Source organism: Rosa rugosa, chromosome 2 (assembly GCF_958449725.1).
Source record: "Rosa rugosa chromosome 2, drRosRugo1.1, whole genome shotgun sequence".
In the NCBI taxonomy this organism is placed as follows: Eukaryota; Viridiplantae; Streptophyta; class Magnoliopsida; order Rosales; family Rosaceae; genus Rosa; species Rosa rugosa.
In genome coordinates this window covers 22,201,115-22,214,840 of record NC_084821.1, presented here as the reverse complement: position 1 = coordinate 22,214,840, position 13,726 = coordinate 22,201,115, and the positions used below count along the sequence as shown (strand labels likewise).

The window sequence follows — 13,726 nt, the reverse complement described above, 5'->3', positions numbered from 1 at the left end:
ATCATCATGTTTTCTTTTATTTGGTATAAAACATACTGATGCATATACTAATGTTAAGATGGGTCTCATAATCTAAATCTGTAGATCTGTTACGTGTCTTTGAGGAAGATTCTTGTAAAAAAAATTAGCTAAATTAATGTCATTAAATTGAAAATAATGGATGGCTTCCAATGGAACTAGTTTTCGGCATTTTATTTTTTATTTTTCTGGATCATGATGAAAACCGAAATTCATCGATCAGAAAAGTTCAAGCAACACATCAGAAACCAAGGAAGGCTAGTTCCAAGGCCAAAAGCTTCAATGATATCCTACTCTTATTTTTGAGTTAGAGCCACAAATGGTGCCAGAATCAAATGGAGAATAAGTAGCATGTTCCATGTCTAGGAGGATTTTATTGAGAAGAAATGAATGAGTTCCACTTCATTTTAATATTGAACGGAATGTATAGGCTGCAATCATCGAGTAAAGGATAGAAACTTGTTCTTCCAACTCTTGGTTTCCGTAGTCAATGAGAGAATTGCGTACACACTAATATTAATATTGGATTATCTTCGGACAGTTGATGTAGTTGCCAACTGCAAGGAGTAAAAGTAAACTAATAGCAACCCTTGAAATAACGCAAACGAAACGAGCTGGAGGATGTAACAAATTACTATTTCAAGAGTAGTCAATTTGCCTCTGATTGCCGGCTAAAGGATGAAACTCATTCTTTGAATATCCAAGCTATAGGTTCCAAATGTAATTGGAAGCCAGTGTAGCTTGTCACTAGAACCGGAATTGGGAACCACATTAGCCATGGAAAATCCAAGCTCCACATCAGATATCAAGGGAGGCAAACTCCAGTTTGATCCTTCTATTAGCTGCTCCAGTTTCCGAGTTAGAGGTCAAATCGTGCAGAAATCGTCCCAAAGAAAAGTATTGTGACCAACAACCACATGGAGAATAAAAAGCTTGTTCTATATCTAGGGACGTTTTCTTTTAGACGAAATAGGTGAGTTCCAAAATAAATACTTTGAGAATAAAATTACATACATTGAGCAATAGAGGTAAGTACATGAGTTCCAATATACCTGAATATTGCACAATCCAGAATTCATATGCTGCAATATATCCAACTTGTTCTCTTAATTCGTGAAAGTTGAAAGTGGTTTCCATTCCTTACGAAAATTTTCTAACATTTTTCTCTGACAGTTGACATATAGTAGTTGCAACTTACAAGGAGTGAAACTTAAACGAACACCCTAGATTTTAATACAGTCTAGTTCATTACAGAGTTTCCCATACGAGATATAATGTAATCACAGCTTTCTCATTTAATCTAATTATGCCTTCATGACCACAAGCAACGATTATGCTTTCATGACCACAAGCAACGATTAGAAGAGTTCTAGTTGTACTTGTACAACCTCTTTTCAGCTGAAGGGTATAAATAATCAGCATTTAGACTCTGACCTGGTCACTCTGTTCTCCGCATTTTGACATGGAGTGGAGGTTCTTTGTAGGACTGAACCTTCTCAACTGCTTTCCGCAATGGTCTTGCAATTGAAGATCTCTGTGATACTCCTTCACTCTTTGGGGCACCGCTTTCTTCTCTCTCTTTCTTGGTAGATAAAATTAAGGGAGTGGGATCGCCATTAGGGATTGAATTTTCGGGAAATTTGGTATCCTTCTTAACTGCCTTGCACAATGGTCTTCCAATTGAAGATCTTTGTGATACTCCTTCACTCTTTGCAGCGCAGCTATCTTCTTTCTCTTCTTGCTTGGTAGATGAAATGGAGGGAATGGGATCATCCTCAAGCATTGGATTTTCCGGAAATTTGGCTTCTATCTCAAACAAGTTTTCTGTCTGTTCTTCCTCATGGGATTTAAATCTAGAAGACTGCCTCCTCAAACTCCGCCTGAACAATAAACAATATGCATTGGGGAGAGTATATAATAACTTGAGATAGAATGTACGGTTTTTGTGTAGAAACATTATGTTCTAGAGGTGTGATGAAATAGTTAATATTTGAAGAGTAGAGCATCAAAGATTATCTACCAAAAGGTGCATCCCACAAATATTTCTTTTGGGATGTAATGTATAGGCAGACAGCATATGAATGAGTGCACATAACTGAATCTACATTCAACAATATATGCTATCCGGAGAGCTGCACATAACACAAGTCACCAACTAACCTTCTATTCTCAACCTTGTCTTTCTGTTCAATGTTTTGGCATGTAGTAGAAGCGCCCAAAGCTGCAGGATATAGCAAGTACATATGTTAACATGGAGGGTGCAAAAGAAAGTGAGAAAAGCTATAGATATTCAGACGAGTAGATTATATCATCAATGTTTACATTGACTTCTTGTAGCACGCATTTTGTTGCCAACACATGGTTTGTCATCCTTAGTAGCTTCCTGCAAAGCTGGCTCCTCTCCTTCCTTGAGCTGGAAAAAAAAAAAAAAAGGAGGTTGTGAGTAATAGAAATATAAGGTTGTAAGTAATTTAAATGTAAGTAACTATGAAGGCTTTAAAACCACTGCAAGTGGCCTAGTGGTTCTTGCCTAGTTGGGTGTGCTCCCCAACCTAGGTTCGAACCTCGAAGCTGTCAAAGTGGCCAGACACTGTGCTGCAATGCACAGTTGGAGCATTTCACATGCCCCGAAGGGGTTTATCTTGGGCCTAAGAAGCCTTTGGGTTCCCCTTGACAAAGTTAAAAAAAAAAAAAAAAAACTATGAAGGCTTTAACAACCCCCAGATTTGTTACCAAGTATCTTAAATACCTGATGGCCAGTACTTTGACATTTCATCTCTTCTTTTCCCTGTAAAGTGAGGGATTGCTCTACCTTTTGGCATTTAGTAGAAGCACCCAGAGCTGCAAGAAATTGTGTGCATATGTTAACATGGAGGATGCAAAAGGTAGGGAAAAGGCAAACAACACAGATAACAAAATCAGATCATCAAAGTCTACATTGACTTCTTGTTGCACGCCTCTTGTTGCCAATACGTGGTTTGTCATCATTATCCGCTTCATGCAAAGTTGCCTCCTCTGCTTCCTTGAACTATAGTATAAAAAAATAAATGGCATTCAGTAACAAAAGGGCAAGGAACTCTTAAGGTTGCTTTTAAAAACATACAAATGTGCAATTGAATGTTTAACTTAAGTACCTTAGAGCCAGCATTTTGACATTTCATCTCTGATTTTCCCTGAAAGACGAGAGAGTATTACTAAGAATCAAACAGAAGTTTGCTGAATGGCAACATTTAAATCAGATACCCGACTATATAATTAACACTCTTTTTTTTTTTCGTCATCCATGTTGCTCTACATTTCTAGGAGTGAGGGATGTTTGCAGGAGTATTATTGACATCATAACCGTGGATGCAGAAGTATACTTCTTAATTTTTTATCAAAAGGTGCAGAAAGTTAGAATATTGGCATTCACTCTCCTGAATTTGCATTGTTTTCCATAAACTGCAGAATGTTTCTGATTATTTTTCAGTTTTATTGTATTTTAAGAAGAGAAGTACAACACCGTGCCAGAAGACAAACACACTTTGCATGAAGTTGAACAATAAAGCTGATGCAACCATATACTTCTAGAACAGATGCACAAACTCTAAATTATGCATGGCCAGCATGGGACAGTTTCCAATTCTGCTCTTGGGAGGACTACTTAGTGCAATCAAAGGAAACAGAGATTAACTCTACCAGTTCCAAATCAAAGGTTTCTCAAAAGGTTTTGGAATTTGAACTGAATTACTTTCTTATCAGTGATAATTGCAGCTAGTTATGAGTGGCAGCATACAACGAATCAATTAAAAGAGCATAAGGAACTGTACAAAGTGAAGCATTGGGTTAACAGAGAACAATAGAGTAAACAGTGAGAGTGCTCCTCCAGTAACAGATCCAGAACCTAGATACGAGTTTCGATTTATAAAATATTCTTCTGGAGTAGTGTTTCTTATGCAACAAAGCATGGTGCACACAAGTAAAATATAATTACTTATGTTCATTTAAGTCCAAGGTTGACAGTTAGTTTAGTCTAATTGTGCAATCCAAAATAAGAGCTGACCTGCATTTCAAAATTCTTTGCCTTAAGTAAAGCCTCCTTGCATAGAAGTTCATGCTGTAGTGTTTTTACCTGGTATAACCGAAAGCACATAAATAAAAGGCAGATATGATGAAAAGGCAGAACTTCACAAACCGAGACTGTGCTGTATTTCGGTCATAGACAAACCCACCTTGTCTCTTCCTGAATTAAGCTCCTGCAAAATCAACAAAAGAGAGTAAATACCAGGGGCAACCAGATAAACCATTACCCGTACAAAAGATTTAAGACACTAATCAATGCACACAACAACCATACCGCTAACATTACGCTGTTTGATCGAGCAAGATTCCAATTTTGTAGCTGCAATTTCTGAACACTAACTCGCAGTTTCTGCAACTCAGCTCCACTCAATTCAATGATTTTACTATTAAAAAAAACAGGAATCAAGGAAAACCCAGTATCTCCATTTGATTGGTGTTCTTATACATCTCAACCCATCACTCTGCCAATTCATATTTTCTCATTGGAGCAATCTCATTCACCAAACAGAACATACCACCCACAAAATGCAATACAAAACAGCATAAAAAAGGATACTTCCTTTCGCTGACGAGTTTGATCAAAGCCATTCTTTCCTGGTCACACAAATTCACAGCACAAAAAAAGAAAAACCCAACTGAGAAAATGGAACGAAACCTCAAACAACTGAAGAGGACCCAAAAGTGAGAAGAGAGTTTACCCTCATGAGCTGTTCAACACGGTCCTTATCACCCATGGAAATTTCGGGCGGCTTTTCAATTCTCGGAGGAGCCGGCAAGTTGGTGACGTCAGCGAGCTTCGGCCGCATTACGGTACTGAAAGACGATCTTGTGCCCATTCTGGCGCCTCTCAAACCCTAAATTGAAATTGAGGGATCTCAATTGGGTAGAAGAAGAAGAAGCACTCGGGAGTGTGAGAGAGACCCAATTCGGAATTGGGAAAATTAAGGGAAGGAGAGAGTGAATTCGGAGAACAAAAACCCTAATTTTAATTTTGAATTGTGGCTGGGAAACCCAAAAAGAAATGAAGAGGGAGCAAGACCAAAGTGGTAATGTAGGCTTGGAGTGAGGTTCGGTTCCCAACGGCTTTCCGAAGCTAAAGTGGGGATAGCTATCCATACCTGATTTTGAATATCTCAACGTCCCGAGCCTTATTTTTTTTTTTTTTTTTGGTCAACCTAGGTCCAAGTTCAATTGGATTATTTAGGAGGTTCTAGAGACACTATATTTAGCAGGCCTGGCCACGGGCCGGGACTGCATGTTATTTTGCTAGGCCCGGGACCAAGCCCGTTTTATTCGGGCCGGGCTCAAATAAAGTTTTTCAGTTATAGGGATCGTGAAGGCCCGGACCGTAATTGAATGGGCCGGTCCTTCCGGGTTTTCGGGCCCAAAAGTCTAATTTTGACATTCTTCATTTTCTCCACAATTTCGTCAGGTTTCTGATTTTCTGGGTTTAAAAGAAGAGAATAACATCATACAAATCAGTGTCACAAACTAAGGTACAAAATGAAGAGAATAACATCCAAACTTCATAGCTTGTTCAAAGTTCAAAGTTCAAAGTTCAAAGTTCAAAGTTCAAAGTACAAACAAATGAAGTTTCAAAGTTTAAATTCAAACCGTATGAATGAAGAACTGAAGAAGTGAAGTTTCCAACTTCAAAAGTTCAAACTTCAAAGTTTAAATAAAACCAACTAAAGAACTGAAGTACTAATTGAATTATAGACCAGATGAAGTTCCAAACCAAATAGGCAAATAAATTATTTCTGACCAAGTAAAAAATAAAGTTTGAAACCAAATTAATTTGCTTCCAAGCCTCCAGCTGCCGCCATCAAATGGTGTCCAGCAAGCCATGTTCATCCTACAACCATTTCACATTATGCAGATCACATTATTAGTCAACCATCTCACATCATTATGCGGACTTATTAAACAAAAGAGCAAATACAACAATAACAAATAGTCAAATAGATGCCCACATGAAAGTGAGAGCAGAAGCTGAAAACAAAAGCTCAGAAACAAGAAAAACATAGAAACAACCAAAAATAAATATCAATCACCGCCTTTAGACTGGCTGGAAGCTACCACCAACTCGTCCCCACAAACTGCAGCTGCTTCGGGTTCCATTGCCAAAGACCGAGAGGCTTCGGGTTAGTTTTCGAAGAAGGCTTGGGGTTTCGAGTTAGTAATCGAAGAAGGCCAGAAGGAATTGAGGGCTAGGGATTGCTGGGTTTCTGGAAATTGGGGTTTTCGAATTCAAAATCGGGAAAGCTAGGAATTCGAGTGGGTTCGAGCAGATCGAAGAAGGGCATAAAGGATTGAGGGCTAGGGATTGCTGGGTTTTTGGAAATTGAGGTTTTCGAATTCAAAATCGGGAAAGCTCCCGGGCTGGGTTCGAGGCTTCGTGCTGCTAAGGGAAACTGGATAAGTGAAGCCGTGAAGGGTTCTTGTTGCGAAGGGAATCGAAGAAGTGAAGAACTGATTCAACTGAAGAAGGCTGCAGATTCAATCTTTAGGAAAGGGTCGGGGTTGCGTTTGGCGGTTTAGGAAAGGATCGGGGTCAATTTCCAGAAAAAGGCTGTGATTTTGAAGTCTCTTAATCAAGGCAGTATACCTACAGATGTAGGGTTATAATGTTATATGACTTCGGGCTTTTCTTCAGGCTTTTAGCTATTTGAATAACAAGGCCCGGGACCGGCCCGTTTAAATGCAAATGGTCAGGGCTTTTTTTTTTTTGTGCTTTTTTTTCCTCAAAGCCCGGCCCGGACCTGAAGGTCCGGATCGATTGGGTCCGGGTTTTCGGGCTAAAATGCCCAGGCCTAATATTTAGGATAAAGATTGGATGTATGGCTAGAGACACTACTTGAGGATAAATGATGGAAGAAAAATAAGAAATTTGTGTCACCAGTACAAATATTTATCAAAAGTTGTTATATTGATGTCTATGCTAAAAACTTTTTTTTCCAATTTGAATGTAAAGATTTCATTTTTTTTTATTTTTATGCTTTTGAACAAAGATTGACAAGTTTATTAACAAATATAAAATTTATGATGTAGAAGCACAACAAGATGCACCGTAATCAAGTGATGTAACAATTTAGATAAATGCCGCACTGGTAATACAAACTAATAGAAAAACCCAGCAATTGATATAACAAGATCAATGATCTCAGGACTTCTCATCATTTTTAATATGGTTAAAACTTATGAGTAATTAAACATTAACTGAGACCTATACTAACTCAGTTTAGAGGTTTCTTAAACTGAACCATAAACCCTTCTGAAAGTGGAGGGGAGAACGAGAAAGACATTGGTTAATATCAATCTATAGTCTTGATTCTGACTTGTAATACACTCTGAAACATAAAATCAATCTTGGTAACGCCAGAAAGGCAATTGAATTAGATTCATATCCTTTTGATTAGCAAACTTAAATCCCATACTTTAGGGGTTTGAAGGCGATTTCATGTTTAGTAGGGAATAGGCCTTTCTTACTCTGCATTTGTCTCCAAACAAGTATCGTACATTTACAAAATTGACCAATACATAACAAAAAGAACATTCCCTTGGAACTACTACTAGAGGCAAGCCCCATTATGGTTCAAAATACATCCTCAAAAAAACGGCTAGTCTTGAATACAGCTCCCAGTCATCAGCAATCTATCCACTTCAACAAATCAAGGGGATGTTCTACCTGCTTCTTCCTATCACCGCCCTTTGCTGAGAACAAATTCATGGAACATAATGATTCCCATCAGACATCACTAAAATACTTTCAACTTTCCGATATTTCATTGGGTGATGGTGCCTTGCAGGAGATATGCAGCCTTATTACGGACCTGCAAGAAAAAAAATACTTTTAATACACTCACCAAGTCTAAGGAGAAAACAAATTAAGTGTGAGTTCAAACCTTAGAGGCAAAGGATCTCAAATCTGTACTGGCGATCAGGCAAGAACAGTTTCGTAAGTACAAGCGCCACATTTCATTCAATACTTGCTTGTCTTCACTCAGTTGATTAGACAAGAGCCAATTCTCGGTCAACACCAAGTATACATACACCTTGAAGAAATCACAGTTTTTGTCTTTCACATTGATTGAGATTAGCAAATTTAGGACCTCTACTTCATCCTGGGCCTGAGGAGATAGAGTAAATCAGGGAACAGTGTGTTATGCACTTAAGATGCAATATACCATATTTGCAGTAATTTTAAGCTAGCAATAACGTCTTTTGGAGTTAAAAGAGTGATATTTAATAAGCAACACACATGCACACAATGAACTTTAATACATATACATCACTAGTTGTTATTCATAGTTCATGCCAACATGAATTTATTGCTTTCTTCTCTCATCTCTCATATTGATCTGAAAGCAATTTACTGAAGATGTGAACCACAAACCTCTTCTATAGCTATTCAATAACCCAAAAGCTTAAACTATGCTGAATGGATTATATGCTTTAATACATAGGCTCTAAATACTCTTCCGTCTATGGATCGTAGTACATTACATTTCTTAAATCAACCAAAATGTCTACAAGATATGCCAACCTATGACACACCATAAATTTTCCTAATATCTGAGGTTTTATGATAAAACAATAAAATTGATCTGTTTCCAGATATCTTTAAATACCTTCTTTTTTTTTTAATAAAAAGTACCTCTTTTTTCATAAAAAGAACAAAAAATTAAGAAAAGTACCTTCCGATCTGAATGAGTTTAAAAGGTTGAGGGTAGGATATGACTATACCACAATTCAAGACATTGCTAATAGATTACAAAAATATGTGCATGAAAGTAATAAACCAGAAACAGGAAAGTTTATTATTTCATTAACCTATAAGTCTTATAACATTGAGAAGTGTCTTTTATTCTTTATTAGCAGGTCAACTTGATTTGTTGGACCAATTAGTTGGTAAACTTTGGAGTAAAAGCATATTGCCTAATATTATTCAACAATATTGTAGTCAGGTTCACTACCTTATAATCAAAACAACTATGAAGGATTTGATAGGCAACCGCACTTCTAAACAGCTTGCTGCGAGAATTGGCTCCCGAAATGCATTCCACAATTCTTAAGCAGTTCACATCCTTAGGGATTCTGCATATCACACAATCAGCAACCCTATAGGTGGGGAACTGAAGAAAAGTAAACAGCAAAAGGGAGATAATATTGAGGCAGGAAAACTCATATGTTAAATCTCTTTCTATTTCCTTCTTCGTGTTTTTGTTTTTTATTTTACTGTATTGTTAACCATCACAAAGAACATGCAGATTTAAATAGCATAGTAATCTCAGCAAAGTACTAAAATAGCAACCCAAAACATGAAAAATATTTCCAGTTTGGCGTCCTAATATAGTCCAAAAATGCTCAGTAACCAACAACCATGATATATGAAGACAAAATTTTATCATATGTATGCACACTAATCCCTTCACTAGATCACTCCATGGTTTCTACAAAATTCCCGTTAGAGTGTTAAACTGATTGACACCAATTTACAGTCACTGATGCCCATAACCAATTTTGTACATACCCTGAGAAAACTTGACAATAAACACTATTCAGGGCAGGTGTAAGATATAATAGTGGATCATTAACAAAAGGTGCAGAAAGCCATTAATTGATTAAGAACTCTTGCTCAACTCAGAAGAACGAGTTAGCACCATTACACGTGGCCAAAATTAAATCACACTACATATAGTGAATCAAAAGAAATCAATCACTAGAATCAATTACCTGCGAGCAAGAGATTTTGCTATCTTCTCACAGCTAGATTCCCATTCATTGTCTGTGAAGTAACTGATAGCTGACTGCAAGCATTCGTGCAAAAGCACAAACAGACCTTGAAGCTGGCGGTCTAAAAACAGATAAATTATAACTTCTAATAACTCTTCTGCTTCCGAGGTCAAATATATAGCTGTTTTGCTCCTGTTGATAAATAAGCAACATAACAACCTTATAAAACAACGACAACCAAACATACTACTCATAAGCAGTTTCATCATTAACTTAAACTAAGAACCTTAGTTCACTCTATTAAGACTTCATTAATAAAATACATGCAAATCACTATCCAATCTGGTGATGAATAGTGATCTGCATGTAGATCACTATCTGACCTTAGTTCACTGAAATGGATAATGATTAGAGCTCTACAATCTGGTAATCAGCTCTACAGATTAGAGCAAAATTTAAGCATCTAGTGTACATGCCTATAATCAACCATTAGACCAAATGACGAATAATCAGCCTATATCAACGACAATCCCCGCAAGCTGGACAGCAGATATCAAGAAACACCCACTTGTTGCAGATAAAATCAAAAGCATCTTTATGGCTGAAAATATACTAATGATAACCATCATATTTAAACCAAAATACTGTTAAAAAAAATGAGAAAATTTTAGATATACTTGGACAGGTTGGACCATTTGAAATTAATTCGGTCCTTAATCTAGTACTATCATAAACATAAAGACATAGAAGTTGCCCTCCATCTTTTCTAGTTTTCCTTTTGTGTGGTGATGTGGTCGCAGTAGGCTGGGTGGTGGTGGGCTAGGCTTACGCTTAACAACATATTACTTACAAACTCAAAAAGAAAAATTTTAGGAAAAGAAGATCCATTATATTGCCTATTTAAATGAAAGGAGTAGACGACTTTATATTGAATTACAGGACACATTGCTCTGGTAATCAGCTCTATAGTTAGACCTATTTAAGCTAACACGTTAATTTAGACTAAATGCCTCAAATCAGCCTTCAACAATAGTATATGTTAAGAACAATAACCACTACCAACCTCTAAATCAACTGTTCGAGCCATGACTGTAACATGAAAATGAATTGCTTATCGGTTTTCAAACTACTTTTTGGTTGTTGCTTACCTCACTTGACAAGAAGTAGTTGCATATTTGATCCACACTCTAATATTTTGAGCTGGACCTTGATGACCAGAACCTGGACGGAAATTTTTAAGTACTATGAGTAAACCAAGAACTGAAAGGCAAGAAAAATTGGGATATTGTACCCATTTGGAATATTGCATCAGGTGATATATCCATAATAAAAGGAAAGAATTGGAAAATATTTAACTAATAATACAATAATGCAATAACATTACAAATGTATTCATCTCATTAATAAAAAGAAGACATGTGACTGGAGTGTAGCATCTGTCAGTTTATTGGTGGGTAGGTCAACTGAATATGCAGCAGATATGTACTAGATATATTTCTATGCCCAGGTTGGACAAGGGTAGGGAAATATAGCAAGTAAACATATGGCTCTAACATCAACATCATTGCAGCCAACACAATTCTTACATCCATTTTGAAAGCAGATAATACCTCTTGATTTTACTGTACCTCAAGTATCAACACAGATTCTACCACAGAAGAAACGATGTGTAGTCCTATCTATGAAACAAAAATCCTGTCATAAAAACTGAATGAAGGTAAGAAAACTTACTGGAATGAACATATTCCATAGTCGAAGAGTTGAACAGAAAACCATAGTTTTCAAGAGCCAATTTTAACTCAGAATAGCTAGGGAACCAATCGATTTTAACTTGCTGTAGATCAACCTGGTTAGAATAAATCACCAGAATGAACTCTTTGTAAAATGTCATAAACTCGACATTTTGTCGAAGCAACAAAACAAAGATCAAGTTCACCTCATTTTTGGATGAGAGGATAGCACACCAGAAGTCACATGCAGATGTCCTCAACTCTTCATTTGATGAATATGCCACTGACAAACAAAAGGGTAAATGCATCAAAACAAATTTCATGTGTATCAAAAGGAAAGTTATAATTGACAAACTCACTCACTCAAATTAAAGGTCCACATGGCTACAGACTTTTCCACATGACCCCTGGCAAGAACCACTTTTGAAAGCCAGCCATTTACTAATAACCCTTCTAGCAAAGTGTCTCCTGAAAAAAGCACTTTGAAGTATTCACGTATACGCATTATAGAAGGACAGACAACTCTAACAGACAATAGTATACACAACAGGATCACTTATGTTGATGCCAAAGAGCCTGTTCAAAATGAATGACCAGAGATACCTAATAGAATGCAGGCAGTATAGCTCACCGTTGTCCGTACAGATTTCAAACTCAGAATTGAGCTTGTTGTTCATGAAAGACTGCAAGACTGTGCAACTTTTAAGCTCAGGAAAAGCAAGAGGAGGTGGGGTTCTCTACGATTACAAATTCACAACAGAACAAAGAAACTACCATTATTCAGAGATCAATTCCCGACACAAAGTCTAGAACAATAAGAAAGCATCAAGTAATGCAATATTGACTGTATCTATTCATTATAAACCTGGTCTCCGAAAACGCATATCCCCCACAAAAAGCTATCCTCCTTGCCACCTATTTCTATTATCTGCATTAAAGAGTTCATATATTGTCATTTACAAAGAAGAAATGCGATATACGAATAACATTGGAAAAAATTAGATCAGGTGAGCTTATCTGCCTGGTTTTCGCACGTATCAACAAGTTGAGAGAGGGAAGCCTCTCTGTGTTCATCCTCTTCATCTGAATCATTGTTCCGCCGTGCCTTGGCCTTTGCTTTCCTAGCCGCCTTTTCAACAAGTTTACCTTCTTCCTTGTAGAAATCAGTCAAAAGATCATCCAGCCCAATAACTTTCTTCCTAATACAACACGAACACGAGACATTACTCAATCACTACATATCATCATCTAACCATATTGGCAATCCTATAATGTCAATTTCACATTAACGTAAAAAGAGGGCAATTTCCTACCCAAAAAAAATGAAATGGATCAAGAAAGTAAGGTGAGAAAGCAAGAAAACCTAAAATACCAAATTGAAGTAACAGTGGTGAATCCGAATAGTCAAGACTAGAATTATGGTTAAAACGAAAGAAGAGAAGAGAAGAGAAGAGCCACCTTTTCTTAGGAGGGGGGTTGAGGACTGGCTCGTCGCTCTCGAAATCGAGAAGGCTATCGAAGTCCATCATCTGTTGACGAAACGTTTCGTGTTCTCTGGGGGTTGTGAAATTTCAGAAGGTGAGAAGCGCCAAAGTTTGTGGCTGCTTTAAAAGGGCGCGGCTATTGCCTTTTGCTCTTCTCTCTGTACTATTAGAGGCCCAAAACCCGAAAATATTACGGGGCTTTGTTATTTATATCCAGCAAATAAATATCTTAAACGAAAATAGCATTTACTTGATAAAAATGTAATTTCGAGATATCTATGGTTTTATACAAAATTTATCGCTTTATACCTTTTTTTTTTTTTTTTTTTAAGAATAAAAATACATTTTATTCAATACTAGCAAGATTTTACATAATATGAGAATGACCGGTGGGGGACATAAATTCCTTACTTTACTCTCTAAAAACAACCTCATTTATGGTTCTGTCATCAATGATGACTTTCATGAACCAAGCGGGCCCAACCCCTAACCACCTTAAACGCGCCGTTTTCTGAGCTAGCTACAGAACAAGACCAATCCCGAGAGTCACGGTAAATTCTCGTCGCCAACATTGAAAACAACTATGTTACCCTCTTTAACACCGTGTCTCCAAATAGGTAGACCGCATGCAAGGATGAATCACCAAGAAGAAGCCATCGATAATAACACATGTAGCCCTCGAGAGTACACGTTAAA

The 13,726-nt window shown here is 37.1% G+C and overlaps 2 protein-coding genes across 4 annotated transcripts; both read right to left on the bottom strand.

Moving 5' to 3' along the window:
- Positions 1-1,158: 1,158 nt before the first annotated feature.
- Positions 1,159-5,590, bottom strand: LOC133734581 (SHUGOSHIN 2-like). Its single transcript, XM_062162202.1, has 11 exons — positions 4,779-5,590; positions 4,637-4,674; positions 4,355-4,463; positions 4,230-4,253; positions 4,061-4,129; positions 3,153-3,191; positions 2,956-3,046; positions 2,768-2,859; positions 2,341-2,431; positions 2,179-2,239; positions 1,159-1,898 (listed from the first exon to the last, which is right to left on the bottom strand). Exons 1-11 carry the CDS (start codon positions 4,914-4,916, stop codon positions 1,457-1,459), a joined length of 1,194 nt encoding a protein of 397 aa, XP_062018186.1. The 5' UTR covers positions 4,917-5,590; the 3' UTR covers positions 1,159-1,456.
- Positions 5,591-7,411: 1,821 nt separating this feature from the next.
- On the bottom strand, positions 7,412-13,238 carry LOC133734332 (uncharacterized). 3 transcript variants are annotated; one of them, XM_062161960.1, is made up of 13 exons: positions 13,005-13,237; positions 12,568-12,745; positions 12,412-12,474; positions 12,178-12,283; positions 11,910-12,014; positions 11,753-11,829; positions 11,548-11,662; positions 10,965-11,037; positions 9,817-10,008; positions 9,057-9,177; positions 7,986-8,210; positions 7,848-7,913; positions 7,412-7,794 (listed from the first exon to the last, which is right to left on the bottom strand). In XM_062161960.1, exons 1-12 carry the CDS (start codon positions 13,073-13,075, stop codon positions 7,866-7,868), a joined length of 1,374 nt encoding a protein of 457 aa, XP_062017944.1. In that variant the 5' UTR covers positions 13,076-13,237; the 3' UTR covers positions 7,412-7,794; positions 7,848-7,865. The 3 variants fall into 3 exon arrangements, with proteins under 3 accessions (XP_062017944.1, XP_062017946.1, XP_062017943.1); XM_062161962.1 differs by having other exon boundaries at positions 7,412-7,913; positions 11,548-11,650; positions 13,005-13,238; XM_062161959.1 differs by having other exon boundaries at positions 7,412-7,913; positions 13,005-13,233.
- Between the last annotated feature and the right edge of the window lie 488 nt (positions 13,239-13,726).

Excerpts from the sequence above, each read along its gene's own strand:
- LOC133734332 (XM_062161960.1), bottom strand. The coding sequence starts at position 13,075 with ATGATGGACTTCGATAGCCTTCTCGATTTCGAGAGCGACGAGCCAGTC. Across the intron at positions 12,015-12,177 it reads TGAAATCTGTACGGACAACG|GAGACACTTTGCTAGAAGGG; the intron begins GTGAGCTATACT and ends TGCTTTTTTCAG. Across the intron at positions 11,663-11,752 it reads TCCTCTCATCCAAAAATGAG|GTTGATCTACAGCAAGTTAA; the intron begins GTGAACTTGATC and ends TATTCTAACCAG.
- LOC133734581 (XM_062162202.1), bottom strand. The coding sequence starts at position 4,916 with ATGGGCACAAGATCGTCTTTCAGTACCGTAATGCGGCCGAAGCTCGCT. Across the intron at positions 4,464-4,636 it reads AAACTCGTCAGCGAAAGGAA|TAAAATCATTGAATTGAGTG; the intron begins GTATCCTTTTTT and ends TTTTTTTAATAG. Across the intron at positions 2,432-2,767 it reads GTCAAAGTACTGGCCATCAG|CTCAAGGAAGGAGAGGAGCC; the intron begins GTATTTAAGATA and ends TTTTTTTTCCAG.